The sequence below is a fragment of the Rissa tridactyla genome, chromosome 17 (genome assembly GCF_028500815.1).
Source record: "Rissa tridactyla isolate bRisTri1 chromosome 17, bRisTri1.patW.cur.20221130, whole genome shotgun sequence".
In the NCBI taxonomy this organism is placed as follows: Eukaryota; Metazoa; Chordata; class Aves; order Charadriiformes; family Laridae; genus Rissa; species Rissa tridactyla.
Window position 1 is genome coordinate 2752295 of NC_071482.1, and position 14134 is coordinate 2766428.

At 61.4% G+C, this 14134-nt stretch overlaps 2 protein-coding genes across 2 annotated transcripts; one reads left to right on the forward strand and one right to left on the reverse strand.

Moving 5' to 3' along the window:
* Positions 1 to 277: 277 nt before the first annotated feature.
* Positions 278 to 4139, forward strand: RNF26 (ring finger protein 26). The gene has a single exon (XM_054223172.1). It carries the CDS (start codon positions 383 to 385, stop codon positions 1808 to 1810), a length of 1428 nt encoding a protein of 475 aa, XP_054079147.1. The 5' UTR covers positions 278 to 382; the 3' UTR covers positions 1811 to 4139.
* A 5431-nt stretch (positions 4140 to 9570) lies between these two features.
* Positions 9571 to 14127, reverse strand: C1QTNF5 (C1q and TNF related 5). The gene is made up of 4 exons (XM_054223042.1): positions 13997 to 14127; positions 12292 to 12472; positions 11191 to 11423; positions 9571 to 10620 (listed from the first exon to the last, which is right to left on the reverse strand). Exons 3-4 carry the CDS (start codon positions 11402 to 11404, stop codon positions 10103 to 10105), a joined length of 732 nt encoding a protein of 243 aa, XP_054079017.1. The 5' UTR covers positions 11405 to 11423; positions 12292 to 12472; positions 13997 to 14127; the 3' UTR covers positions 9571 to 10102.
* Between the last annotated feature and the right edge of the window lie 7 nt (positions 14128 to 14134).

The following is a 14134-nucleotide window of genomic DNA, read 5'->3' on the forward strand; positions in this document are numbered from 1 at the left end:
CCGCTGTCACGCCCCGAGCCCCGCCGCCTCGCTGGGAGCGGACCCGCGCAGCCCCGGTCCCCTCGGCGCCGCCGCAGTTAAACGAGCGCCGCCGGCCCTTTAAACGCGCGCCAGTAGGCGGGGCCCGTCCCGGTGGCGACAGCCAGTCAGAGGCGCCCCGCCCAGCAGCGGCCCCGCCCCCAGCGGCCGCGCCCCCGCCGCGTCCTCCGAACGGCCCAATGGGCGGCGGGGAGGGGCGCGGCCCTCGCCGCCGATTGGCCCGGCGCTGCGCGGCAGCCCGAGCGAAGATGGCGGCGCCCAGCGCCGGGGGGCCCCGAGCGGGCCGCGGCTGACGGCGCCGTAAGGGCCCCGTCGGGGCGCCTGGCCGCAGCCCGGGCCCGCCATGGACCTGCTGTTCCTGCTGCTCCGCGGCCTGCGGATGGCCCTGGACCTGCTGGTCCTGGTGCTGGACGTGAACTTCTTCCTGGTGTCCTCGCTGGTGTCGGTGCTGCTCTGGCTGCTGGCCGCCGCCTGCAGCCTCCCCGCCGCCGCCGCCGCCGGCGCGTTGGCCTGCTGGGACGGGCTGCTCCTCACGCTGGCCTCCCTGGCCCGGGCGGCCTGCTGCCTGGCCACGGGCGCCCTGCAGGGGCTGGCCGGCCTGCTGCGCGGCTGCTGCTGCGGCCTGGAGGGGCTGAAGGTGGCGGGGCACCTCCTGTCGCACCTGGGGCTGCGGGGCAAGGAGCTGCTGCACCGCGGGCTCTGCAACCTGCTGGGCTGCGGCCAGGCCCTGGCCAGGCAGGTCGGCGAGGGCCTGGCAATCGGCACCAGCCTGCTGGCCTACCTCGTTAACAGCCTGGTCAACGTGTGCCTCATCGGCACGCAGAACCTCTTCACCCTGGTGGCGGCCCTGTGGGACTCTGTCGCCGGCCCCTTCCTCAGAGTCACGGACCTGCTGGCTGCGTTCCTGGCACACGTCTCCAGCGGTGCCATCGCCGTGTCCATCCTGCTGTGGTCGCCCTGCCAGCTGGCCTTTGAGCTCCTGGCCTCCTTCGCTGAGCTCTTCATCAGCATCTTCTTTGTGAATATTTATGGCCTGGGCTTGCTTCTCCTCATTATTGTTGCCAGCACCTTTGTCTTCAACCCTGGGCTGCTGTGGACACTGATAGACTATGTGCTGGGCTACTTTACCACACTACCTTCCTACCACCGCCTGCAGCGGGATGTGTGGCGGCTCTATCAGGTGGCAGTCCTGACACTGGGTATGGTCATGACCTCCCAGGCCTGGCGTAGGTTGGTGGACTGGAGTCTGCAGGTGACCAACTGGAGCCGAGGAGGCAGAACAATGAACCGGGAAAGCAACCAGCGAGGGGCAGCTGTGCCCGCCCCAAGACCCACAGCCCCTGGCAGGCTGATGCTGGCAGGGTTCAACCAGCTGCCAGCTGAGCATGAGGACCAGCTGGATGCAGAGCAGGTACCACAAGCACGTCCTGCTCTGAGTCGAAGTGCCCTGGGAGGACAGCGTCGCCAGCCACCCAGGGAGGAACCGAGCACTTCCTGGGGGAGAGCTCTGAGGAGGCAGCAGCTGAACGCAGCAGCTGTGGATGGTGAGGGCACTCCAGATAATGACCCCTGGATGCTCTTGAAAGAACAAGAGGAACGTAAGAAATGTGTCATCTGTCAAGACCAAACCAAGACAGTCCTGCTTCTGCCCTGCAGGCACCTGTGCCTGTGTCAGGAATGCACAGAAGTCCTCCTGCAGCAGGCCATCTACCAGCGCAACTGCCCGCTGTGCCGCCAGATGATCCTCCAGACACTTAATGTGTACTTGTGAGCCCAGGGGGCGGGTGGCTTGGGTCATTTTCCCAGGAGGTCAAGAGCACCCCTGTCTGCCTCTTGATGGGAAGGAGAACTTCCCAGGGCTGCCTTGAGTAGCTTCCAAAGAACTAAGGATGGTGCTGAAAGGACAAAAGGCTGTTGGGGGTATCTGCTAGCCACACTTGCTAGGTAACTAGATTGTAGCTCTTGCTAGCAAGCACAATAACTGATCTCTGCAGCAGGCTAAAAGAGTTACCTTTTTTTTGTTGACAACTTTTGCTGTTTCAGGGCCTGTTGCCTCAAGCCTGCAGTGGTCTGAGATCCAAAGCAGAGTGCAGAAAGATGCTCTGATCTCTCCTAGCCAAACCTGATGGAAAGGTTAAAGGCTGTGCCCTCCTGGGAATCCCAGGGGCTGGTGCAAGGGAAGAGAGGGGTTTTCCCAAGGTCTGACCAGAAAACTACTTGTCAGACTGCATTCAGACCTCCGTTTCCTCTTCCTACCATCTAATTGCGTGAGCTCTCTGGGAAGCGAGAAGCGTGCCTCTCTTGCAGGCCCTGGGAGAGCTGAGTACATTCAGGCTTTTTAGGCTTTGCTACCAGAGGGCTGAGCCTGGCTCTCAGCTGGAGAAGAGCAGTTTTTCTGGGATACTTCAGTATCCCAGCCACCGTGGCTTTGGTTTTTGAGCTTCCTATTCCCCTTGCCAGGACAATGAGGAGCCATGATGAACACAGGCTCCCTGCAGAGCTCAGTGTTGCTGCCGCTTCCATGCATCACCTATGCAAGACTAGCAAGCACACATCAGGTTACTCGCATGGGGAGGCCAGGCGGTGTTACCCTTTCTGCAGGGGTGGGGGGTGCTGCTTGGGGAACCTGAGGGCTGGCTGGCCAGTGCTTACAATCCTGGCAGCAGCAGCACGCGTCTGAGCCAATGCTGGAGAATCCTCTCTAAGTAACACATTTTTCTTCAGGCTCAAAGTGCCACAGAGCTGGGTGGTTCACACCAGTCCTTGCTTGCTGCTTCCCAGGCAGGGCTGGCTAGAGGAAGTAACTCTTTGGGAGGAGAGGGGACACTCCAAAGCTCTTGGGAACCCACTGAGACATTCCAGCTCCAGTCACAAGTTTTGCATATCTGTGCTGCGGATCTGCAGTTGTGTGCATGGAGCAGTACTAGGACCATGGCGATCTTTGACTAGGGCAGGGTTACACTGCTGTTGTCTTACTGTATGTCAGAAATGCAGCTAGTTTTATTTAAAAGTATCCCCCAAAGTCTAACAAGAGCATCCGATCCTGGCTTGGGAGGCCTGAGATGGCTTATCCCAGCTTGGTCAACCAGCACCATTCCAAGAAATTGCTAGGCTGAGAGAGAGCCTTGCACTAAAAGCTTTCCCTTTCCAGCTGCTTGTCTGAGATCAGCCACGCGCCACAGCCAATTTTGGCTGGGGCCAGACTGGAAAGAGTCTTGACTCCTGGACTGCAAGCTAAGAGCCTGAGGGCAGCTGGCATGGTCTTCCTTCTCTGTTCTCCTTCTTGATTAGTGATTTAAGCCAAAACAGAGGCAGCAGAGAGGCGAGGCAAGGCCGGAATATGCCTCTTAACTGTAAACCTGAGATGTGGCAAGATACTATCTTGTTGGAGAGTAGCTTTGTTCTGGGAGGTGCTTCAGGGCTGGTTGCCCCCACATTTTCTGTGGGCTGGAGGGACCCCGTGGGCCAAGCTGGGCTCCTGACCACTAAGTGGTGTTAGAAGGGCCTGGCCTCAGAGCGGTCAGCTGCTTCCACCTTGCTTTGCAGAGATGAAAAGCTGCCTGCCCAAGCCCGTTTGCTCAGCCTCTTGTCGCTGTGCCTCCCCAGACTCACACCACCTGTGTTAATGTTTGCTCTCGCCAGCCACCTCTCCTGTGGCTGCAGCTAGTGACACGTACAGTTGAGTAGCCAAGCCCTTGCCAGAGCAGCAAGTGCAGCCCCACAGCCTGTGTTCACCAGGGTCCAGCTTGTCCCAGGCACTTGCAGAGCTGCACCCTTCCCTGGGTATACCTCTGGAGATACCCAGGAGTGGGAGCATGGCCATGTTCCTGGCTGCAAGCAGTGGTGTTTGGTTGGGACCAGCTCGTGGATCTCAGGGTGCAGTGCTTCCTACGTGAGTTACAGGGGGGAAAGGACACCTCCCCAGGACTGCAGTTTCTCCCCTCAAACCCTTTTTCTATTATAGCAGTCACGCTTATTGTTTTACGGCCTGTTTATCTGTTGCCTGTTTATATAAAAAAAAAAGAGAAAGCTTTGCCTTAAGTTTAACTCTTTGCACTATGGACTAGATACTGAGCAGATTAAAGTTTCCTTTACCAAAAGCTGCCTGCTGCCTCATTCTTGGGAAGTGTTTTCTTTGGGGGCGAAGGGGTCTCCTCTCTGCTCACCCCTGGGCTCCGGAGGAAGCCCATCACTCCTCCCCAAGGGTCAGAGCTGGAGGGCTGACAACACCAGCAAACTCAGGGGTACTTGTCTGGGGGTGCTTGCACCCAGAAAGGCAGTGCTGTGGGATACCCTGGAGCTAGGCTGCTGCACAGCAAAAGCCTGGCATGCAGGACATGAATCCACACCTGAAGACATGGTGGGTGGGCTTTCCAGGGCTGGCATCCCCCAGCCCCTGCTGGGGATGCTCTGCTAACCCACAGCGAGATGAGGTGGCTGTGGATATACCTGCGCAAGGGGGCAGAGAGTGCAACTTGCGAGGCACCAGTGCTAATGTCTGCATCTTGCCTGGAGATGCCTTTGGTGCTGGAGCCTCTTCTGTGCCCAGGAGCAGGCAGAGCAGCTGGGGTAGCTCTTGCTGGCAAGAGCCCAGGAAAGGCTGGCATCTTCTCTCCACTCCTAATTCAGGTCACTTTGAGCTGTTCAGCTACGAAAGAAGCAATGGCTGCTTTGTGGAGGGGCTTGTACACACAGCTTCATCTCTTTTCAGGAGCAGTCCATCTCTGTACTGCAGCAAAGGAATTCATGCTCAGGTTCTTCAGAAATGGATCTCCGCAGGGCCTGAGCAGCCCAAAGCAGAGGGGCTGGGGTTTCCCAGGATGGCACAAACATTCACAGGGATGTATAATCCCTGCTCCCACATGTCCTTGGTGCCTCAGTGTCCTGCTGCTTGTGATGGAAGGTGTTGGCAAGCCTGACTGTCCCAGGGATGGAGGCAGCACCCAAACAGTAGGCGCTGTGGAGCAGCGGGCAGCACAGGGTCCTGACTCGCAGAAAGGCTGTGGCAGGCTCAGCCACGCTGGGCTACTGGCGAGCAGATGCATTCCCTGCACAGTGAGTTACTCCTGGACCATGATCTGAGCTCTTGGCAAGTTGCTGTGTGCTTTTAAGCACCCTCTGCTTCTCCACCATCCTTGTAAATTGTTTGGAAAAATGTTTCAGGACCCTGATGGGCAGAGACCCCAGGAGTTCTGGCTCACCCTGCCCTGAACTCACCTGCCTTGGCAGGGCCACGACAGAAAACTAGCTAATTTTAACCAGGATCCTCTCGCGTCCTGGCTGAAAACCAGTGAGGAGAGGGGGGCTGCTGGGAGGCCAGAAAGAGACAGTCTGCTGCAGGAGCGCAGCTCTGCCAGTCACAGGAAGGAAGCCACACCATCAGCCCGCCCAAGCCCTGCAGGGGTCTGGCTGCAGATGGGTGACAACTAGGGAAACTGAGGCACTGCTCAGCCTTCCTCTCTTGCTCCCAGTGTGTGTGAGCCAAGGCAGGCTGGGCACCCAGGGTGGCTGCAGACCTGCCCCAGGGCAGGAGGACTGGGCCAGCAGGGGAATGTTTGCCATCCCCTGCACGGGCAGGGTGCTCCCAGCCCACCACCCCCTCAGACAGTCCCAGCAGGGGACAGAGAGGGTGTTCAGCTGCCTCAGACCACTGCGGCCAAGCCAGGACAGGATGTGAGGGACACAGCCTTCCCCCGGGAGCCATCCTGCACGCGCTTGGCTCACTCACTGGCTGCGCAGCGAGCAATTATGGGAGGAAAATGGAACCACCTCCCAGCTGATGGGCAGCACATAGGGTCCCTGAGTCTGATGATTGGCCATACCAGACCTGCCTGCTCTGGCACTACGGCATTTCGTGCAGAGCTGCACTGCCTCGGGAGGGTGTTCAGCAGTAGCAATGCTCACAGGCCACTCCAGGGCATGATATCTGGAGTCCCCAGGGGTACTCCCTGCTCCAGAGCTTGCTTAGGAGCCTCATACACAAGCAGAGTGGGCTGGTCTCAGCCCACTACAATGCCAAGACCCTTCTCCCTTCCCCAAGGAAGGAGGAGCATGATGCTGCTAGGTTACCCCAGTTTAGGAGCATGGGGGTGGTGGGGGATGACAGCTTGCTGAAACCAGGCCCTGGGAAAATCCCCAGGATCCCTTTGTCAGCCCAGCTGCAACACCCCAGCCCTAATGAGCTGCTAGTCCCAGCCCAGGGACAACAGCCATCGTCTGCCTAACAGCAGGGAGCTGGCAGGACAGACGCTGCAGATGCGCAGCAGCATGAGCAGCTAATGATACCAGGCTGACAGGGAGGGAGCAGGTGATGATCAGCAGCCAAACCATGGGGGGCCTTTGGGCTGCTCCTGGGCAGCAGCTTCGCTCCCTCATTAGTGGCTCGGCATGGGGAGCCACACCGACAATCCCTGCGCCTCAGAGCCACAGTGCCGATGTCTCAGGGACACAGAGTGTCCAAGGCTGGCAGGGACTTTGAGATCATCCAGCCCAGCCCTCCACGCAAGCAGGGACAGCAACAGCAGGTTGCACAGGACTGTGGCCGGTCAGGTTCTGAATATCTCCACGGGTGGAGACTCTACTACCCCTCTGAGCAGTCTGTGCCAGAGTTTGATTACCCTCACAGTGGAAGATGGACTTTGCTGGACTCTCTCCAGTATGTCCATGTCTTGTACTGGGGAGCCCAGCACTGGACCTAGCCCTGCATCTGTGCCTGACCAGTGCTGAGCAGAGGGGAAGGATCAGCCGCCGCATCAGTCATCCCAAAGAGGCTTCAGACCAACAAGCACTCACAGCCCACTAGTTCCTCCTGGCCACATGCCCACTTGCCAGCAAGGCCATAAGAGGTTGCCCACAATGCTGTCCTGTGGGCACTGCCCTATCTGTGCCCCTTTGCCAAAGTGACCCCACTTCTGTTTTGTTGGTAACAGAGTCCCTGCTGTTCACACCCCCTGAGCTCTTTGCTTGCCCACCCCATCCCCACCTGACTGAGAATTGTCCCCTCCCCTGCCATTCCCAGTTTAAAGCTCTCCTTACCAGGTCAGCTGGCCTGCTGGCCGATGTCACCTGAAGATGACTGGAGAATGCTCCCTGCACCTTGTCAGTGATGAGGGTGTTGAACCTATGCCATAACCGCAAGCTTTTAGGTGGAGCAGGAGCCATCCTTTTGCTGCCAGGAGTCATCAGGACAACCTTCAACATCGAGGGCATTTCCACTTTCAAGCCTGGCAGGCACACACTCTGCCACTGTAGGTGAAGATTTGGGCTCTTGTAGCTGTAGGGTCTCAGAGATGATCCAGTTGATCTCCTTCAGGCCTTCCCTGATGCCACACAGCCTGCTGACCTCCTCCAGCAGTTCCTTCCTTTGGCAGCACAGCTGCAAGACACGCAAAACCACATACCTCTTGCAGGCTGCCAGCAAGGTGCACCAGCCCCAGCAAGAGGCCCCAAGCACCCTCTACAGCCCAGGACTAGCCAGGCTGTGTCCTCCAGCATTGCAGAAAGAGTTGCTCCAATGGCTGCTGGGGACTGTGACCTTCGTGTGTCGAGGATGCGTGTGCTGCTCTGAGAAGAGGTGTTGGCACTTTAAAAAAAAAAACACACAACAAACCCACAGAAACCAAAAAAAGAAACCCCCAAACCAAAACAACTCACCTTTCTGCATAAACTGCTGCCTCTGTCAGCTGCACTGTTAACACCTGTATGCTGAGCCTGGCTCTTATATAGGCTTCTCCCTCGCACTGGCTAAGGGATGCTGGCCCCTCCTTAACCTGGGCTCAGCTGGAACAGGGGCTTCAATCACTCCTTCCTTAGGGGCAGCTGGTAGATCTCGTCAGAAGCAGCTGGAGCTTACTAGAAACTTGACAGAAGTCAAGGTCGCCTGCAGCTTTCCTTCCCTTTTCTTTTCCTTACCCTCATCTTTTCCTTATACCCTTCCTCATCCCCCCCAGGCAGCAGCAGGCACCCCTGTGTTCCTCAGAGGGTTCCCAGAAGTCCCCTAATGATCCCAGACAAAGTGTCCAGAAGACCAAGAGCATCTCAAAGAAAGCAGAGCCCAGAAACTGCTGTGCCAAGTGCTATGTCTGTGGCTGCCTCTGTTAGCTGTGCTCTCCCACATCATGATAGGGACTAGAGGATGTTCCCAGCCCCCCCACATCTCCCCTGGCCTCATCTCAAGAAAAGTAATTTTCCTCCTCCCAGAATAGACAGCACCGACCATCGACCTGCTCTGCGGCATTGTTTGCCCCTGGGCAGCTCTGCTTACAGAAAAGGCCATCATCAACCCAAACAGACGCTTCCGCTGTAACCCAATCCTGCAGCTGGGGCTGGGAAGAGGAGCCTGCGAGATGGCTAGCAGCGCCCCTCTGCACCCCAGCAGGGAGCGAGGCTTCACCCCTGCGCCCAGCACCTCCACAGGCCCCTATGGGTTGGGGGTGGCCCTGGGCACTGCTAGACCGTGCGTGCTCCCCAGTTCCAAAAGCCAGGCAGGTTGCAGTGACATGCCCTTAGCCCCAGATGCCTGCATGGTCCCCAGTCCCAGGGTGGGGAGCTCTGGGGCTGTGGGCAGCCCCCATTGGGGGTGGCACTGGCCTTCCACAGGGGCACACAGGCTGGCCCCACGGCTGCTGCCAGCCTGCCCCAGCTCCTGCAGGGTTCACCCCGGGTGGGCATGGCCATCTTGGGGGCTCCATGCAGCACGGCCTGGGGGGCAGCAAAAGAGCCAGGCCAGGGGAGAGGTGGCTGTCCGGCCGTGTAAGGGGGTTCCCGGGCGGGTGGGCGCCTGCAACGTGCTGCTGGCATGGCCAGGAGAAGAGCCCAGCCCAGCTGCCACCCCACGGCCGAGCAGAGCAGCCGTCCCCAGCCCGCTCCGGCAGCAGGGCCCATTAAGGAGTTCGGCCCCTGGCCAAAAGCCCCCTCCCTGGCTGGTCCCCGCAGGGACCTATTTTGGGCAGGAATGAGGAAGCTCTTCATTCCCCTGCTAAAAATAGAGACCCTTCGCAGAGGCGGGTCACCGCGTTCACACTGGAGAGCGGGGCTGCCAGGGGGGCAGGCAGGAAGGGGGGCCCGCAAGCCCCGTCCCAGGGGCGTCCCAGGGCCGGGCTAGCCCGCCCCCACCGGGGTGGCCCTCGCCGGAGCGGGACCTTCACGCCCAGCAGGGCATCGGTCCCCGCCGCCGCGCCGCAGGGAGCCAGGACACCTTGTGGGGGAGCTCCTCCGTCCCCGCTCCCCTCCCGAGCCTTCGGGGGGGGGGCGCACGGGGGACTGTCGCAGCGGTGTGTCCCCTCGCCGATGCCTCCATCTAGTGGCTCCCGCCGGCCCTGCTGCGGGAGGGGGGACGACCGCCTCCTCCCGTCCCCTCCCGTCCCCCGTCGCTACCCCTCGCTGCCCCCGCGTGTCCCCAGCACCCACGCAGCCCTGCCCGCCGGAGCAGCCTCCCCGGAGGGGTGCCAGCCCCGCAGCGAGCCCGGCGGGTCCCCGAGCAGCACGGCAGGCCGTCCGGGCGCACACGCAGCAGGCACACGCGTGGCTGAGGAGCCCTTTATTGAGGGTGACGGAGGAAGGGAAGGCGCCGGGGCGGCCGGAGGGCAGGGAGCGGGGGTGACTGCTAGCCCTGGGGCGTGCCAGGACCGCGGCGGGACGGGCCCCTTGCCGTGCCAGCGGCCGGACAGCCTGGGCTCGCTCTGCGTGCGGGGAGAAGCTGGCGGCACGGGCCGGGGCACCGTGCCCGTGCCGGCGGGGCTATGTTGCGTGCCGAGGCGGCTATGGCGAGTAACATATGACAACGAGGTTATTGCGGCTCCCCAGCCCGGGCGTCTTCCCCCAGAGCTGGGTGCACGAGATAATACTTAGCTCTTACACAGCGCTGCTGAAGGGATGCTCACCGCCACCCCCGGGGCAGCGGAAGGGCTGCAATGCTGCCCTGCACTGAGCAGCAGCAGCGGAGTGGGGCAGGGGTCCCGGTGTTCTGGCTCCCACGCAGCAGGACCCCAGCATTGCCCTCCCCAGGGCGCTGGTGGCTGGGAAGGGGCATATGCCCTGGCCCCAGCCGCAGCCGAGGGCGCGCTCAGGCGAAGACGGCAGAGTTTTGCCAGTAGGAATAGACGAGGAAGCCAGTGAAGGTGCTGTCCGTCTTGACGCTGGCGTAGAAGCCGATGTAGTCCCCCACGCCCACCTGCACCCACACCTCGTCCTCGGGCTCCAGGCGGACCAGGGCCCCCCCTGAGAGCGAGGTGGGCTTGGGCCAGTTCCCGTAGTACTGGAAGAAGGAGGCAATGGACTGCCCGTTCTTCATGATGTCGAACTGGAGGCTGGCACGGTAGACGGTGGCGTGGACGGCAAAGTAGTAGAGGCCAGGCACCTCGCAGGTGAACTTGCCTGTGGCAGGGTCGTAGTGGCCCTGCTCATTGATGAGCACCACGTCGAAGCGGATGGGCTGGTCGGCCAGCGGCGGGCTGCGTGACTCAGACCGCTTGGCACTGAAGGCTGAGCGGGGAGCTACCGCACACTCGCCCTGCGCCCCCTTCTCACCATGCATGCCATCCACACCGGGGCTGCCCACCTCCCCGCGGGGACCAGGCGCTCCTGGGGCAAGGCAGGAGAGGGACAGGGTTACCTCTAAGCCACTGCCACCGGCACAGCCCCCTGCGATCCAAGATCCCCCAATCCCCTGCCCAGCCCCAATCCCACCAGGGTTACATGCATCCCACAAGATGTAGGTGGTGAATACCCGCTGTGGCCAGTTCTCTGCCTGGGGAAGCAGCACAAGAAGGGAGGACTAAGTGCACGTGATAAGTGGGCACAGTGGCAACAGAGCATTGGAGAAACCCCAGCGTGGGAGCCAGGGTGGGGAAGATGCAACCATATATTCCCAGGACAGCTTGGTAGGGTAGGGATGGTAGGGATGGCAGTGAGGATGGGGAGGAATGCAGCTTTTCCAGTGATGGGGAGCTGCTGGCTGTTGCAGGAGCACAGGGTCACCACAGGCAGGACTGGAGGGGCAGTGGTGGCATGAAAGGGGCACTTTTGCAGGATTCACTCTCAGTTTGGCAATCGGGGGCTGTGCTAGCATCCAGGACTCACTCTCTGGCATGAGGGCATTCCCCACAGGGCAGAGCAGGTCCCCCTCCCCAGTTGGGATGTCTCCTTTCTTACCAGGAGGGCCCATCTCGCCCTTCTCTCCTGGCATCCCCATCGCCCCGTCACGGCCATCTCGTCCATCTCTGCCTGGCAGACCCTGGCCCCCATGCAGGCCTGGGGTCCCCGGAATACCCGGCTGCCCTGAGCACAGCCCAGGGATCTTGTTGTCTTCGATCTGCAAGGAGCTGGTGATGAGCCCGAAGAGGAGGAGGAGGAAGAGCTGCTTCATCTCGTCTGCCGTGGAGGGGCTGGAAGGGGGCAAAGAGGGGTAATGGCTCTGGGGACCTCAGTGTAGAGGGCTGGGAAACAGCCTCGCAGTGCCTGACAGGGAGTGAGTGCTAGGGGGCGGTGGGGGACTGTTCCTCCCTTCTTTCCCCCTTGCCTTTTTGGCTGCTCCCCATGGCAAGGCCTGACCGCTGGCCGCACCTGCCGCAGCATCCCAATCACCGGCTGTGCCACGGCACTGTCCCACAGCACACGGGATGGCTCGTGGGGGTCCTGGGGCCCGGGAGCTGCGGAGGGAGCTGCGGGAGGCGGTAGCTCCGCGCGTGCGGCTGGGGGCTGTTTGGGATGGGAGCTGCCGCATTGGCGGCATGGCTGGCTGTGGGTGTGCATGGGGGGGCACTGTTGGGGTGTCAGCTGGAGGGCAGCGGGTGAGCTGCGAGCCATGCGTGGGGTGGGGCTGTTGCATCCGGGCGGTGCGTGGCAGGGCAGCAGCTCGGGGAGCGTGGGGCCGCGTCGTGGCCCAGCCCTTGGCAGCACCCCTGCTGCCGGCAGCTCTGCTCCACACCCGGCCGGCTGTCTGGGGCACCGCTGTCTGGGGCTGCAGCATCCCTGGACCACCCCGGTGCCGGGGACCACCCTGCTGCCCTGGCTGCCGCGAGTCCTTCCCACACCAGCGCAGCCAGAGCAGAGCCCTGTGGCCAGCGCTGGCCCCCTCCCCATGGCCTTGCCCAGGGAAAGCTGATCTCTTCCCCCTCCTGGACGCGATGGCTGCAACAAAGAGGAAAAGGAGGAGAAAAGTGTCTGTCCTCCGCCCAGGCGCCGGAGCCAGGACCCCATCGAGTCCCAGCTTCCCCCTGCGCGGGGTGGACGGAGGTGGGTAGCCCCACTCACCTCGATCCCGCAGCTCCTGCCCCAGCGCCTCGCTGCTCTCCGGCGTGGAAGGGCTGCGGCTCTTCCTGGCCACTTCGCTCTGACGAAGGCCCTAGGAAAGGCAGCCTCTCCACCCCCCCCCTCCTCCTCACGTCTCTCCTCCCAAACTCCAAAGGAAATCAAGGGCCTTGGGAGCCAAAAGCTACAAGACAAGGGGAAAAAGAAAAATAATCCCATGGTGTCAGAAGTCCTGTAAGCAGGGGGAAGGGAGAGCAAGAGAAACAGTCTGGCAAACGGAGGGGAGGCATGGGATGCAAACCGTCTCGGCTGAACATGTCTGGGCACCCAGTCAGCAGGATGGAGGGAAGGGAAATGAGAGAAAGCAGGCAGCAGAGTGAAAGTGGAACAAGAGAAAGGCCAAGGGAGGGAAACCCAGCAGAGGCAGGCAGGGTTGGAGTGGGAGAAGGAAGAGGGAGCCCTCGGGGTATGCGGGTGCCCTGACTGGCAGACTTGGGGCAGCTGAGGCAAGGCAGACTGGCAGTGCCAGCCCTGGGAGCACCCATGGGGAGCTGCAGGAGCCAGCCGGGGGCTGCTGCCATAGGGCCCGGAGGCAACGTGTGGGGCTGAGCGGGCAGGGACCTGCCAGGCAGCAGCGGGCAGGTGGGAGCGCAGGCAGAGCAGCACTGTGTCCATGCCAGGGAGCAGGGCTAGCCCTAGGGGATCACGGGACACACTGCAAAGCTGGGACCATGCCGGGCTTTCGAAGGCACTCTGAGCTTGCCTTTAACTTGTTCCAGCACTGAGTACGTCCAAGGGACATCGTCAGATGCTGAGTGGTGGCACGGTCCTGTGGCTGGGGGGAGTCCCCATGCCCTACAGCCAGCTTGCAGCAGCTGGGACATGCAGCGGGTGAAGGAGCTGGGTGATCTCAAGTCCCCTGAGCAGGGGTGGCTGTGCGGGAACAGCAGTGCTGGGCTGGCTGCAAGGGCAGAGTGGTGCTGACCCGAGCGCGTCCTGCTCCCAGTAACCCCAGTCGGGCAGGGGACTTTCCCACGCGCCCAGGACGGGTGAGGGCAGTGGGAAGCATGCTGGCATTGCTGGCTTTCTATTCCCAGTGCCAGTGCCCACAGCAGTGCGGGTGACATTGCTGGCTGAGCCCTCCTGCCCTGGATGCCCTGGAGCCAGGCTGGGTGCTGGCAGGGAGCCCCATGACTCCTCTCTCCCAAGGTGTGAAGGGGCTGTTGGTTTTGGCCAGCAGGGAGATGGTTTGTGGCCACAGGGTGTTGCCAGGCCTGTGGCCATCAGGATGGCCTGAAGCCAGCATGGCCAGCTCAGCCAGCAGGGCCACAGTCCTTGCTGGGACAGGATCCCCTCCCTGAACCATGGGGCCACCAGCCTGACCCCCTCTGAGACCCATCCATCTCCCTGGGGCTCTACAAGCCCATTGAGGGCACAGCCAGCAGCCCAAATCGCCCCTGCAGCCAAGCAGTCTCACCTGTGCCCCTCCATTCCTGCTCAGTCCCCCCACCCCAGCCCTGGCTCTCTCCCGTGGCCCCATGCCTCAGTTTCCCCTGGGATCTGTCAGGACCCACACACACAGGCCCTCCCCAAATGAGCCACCTGCTCCATCGGGTTTGTCAGCTGCTCACACTGTTTATTCTGCTGGTTTTGTGGCTGTGCGACATGGGCAGCCCTGGGCTCTTCTTCAGTCTGCAGCCTGGCTCACCTCGTCCCAGCCTTGCTCCGTCTGGGGAGCAAGTCCCTTCCTCTGCTTGGCTAGCAGCTGCCTGCGGGCTGCGGGAAAGCGGCTGAGGGCTCTGGACGTTTGGGGCAGGGGAGTGGCTCTGAGCAGGCTGCTTCACCC

What these genes read in the sequence shown, in the direction of transcription:
- RNF26 (XM_054223172.1), top strand. Translation starts at nt 383, where the DNA reads ATGGACCTGCTGTTCCTGCTGCTCCGCGGCCTGCGGATGGCCCTGGAC.
- C1QTNF5 (XM_054223042.1), bottom strand. Translation starts at nt 11,404, where the DNA reads ATGAAGCAGCTCTTCCTCCTCCTCCTCTTCGGGCTCATCACCAGCTCC. An exon ending in GGGCGAGATGGGCCCTCCTG is followed by an intron (nt 10,621 to 11,190) that starts GTAAGAAAGGAG and finishes GCCTTGCCCCAG; the next exon opens with GAGCGCCTGGTCCCCGCGGG.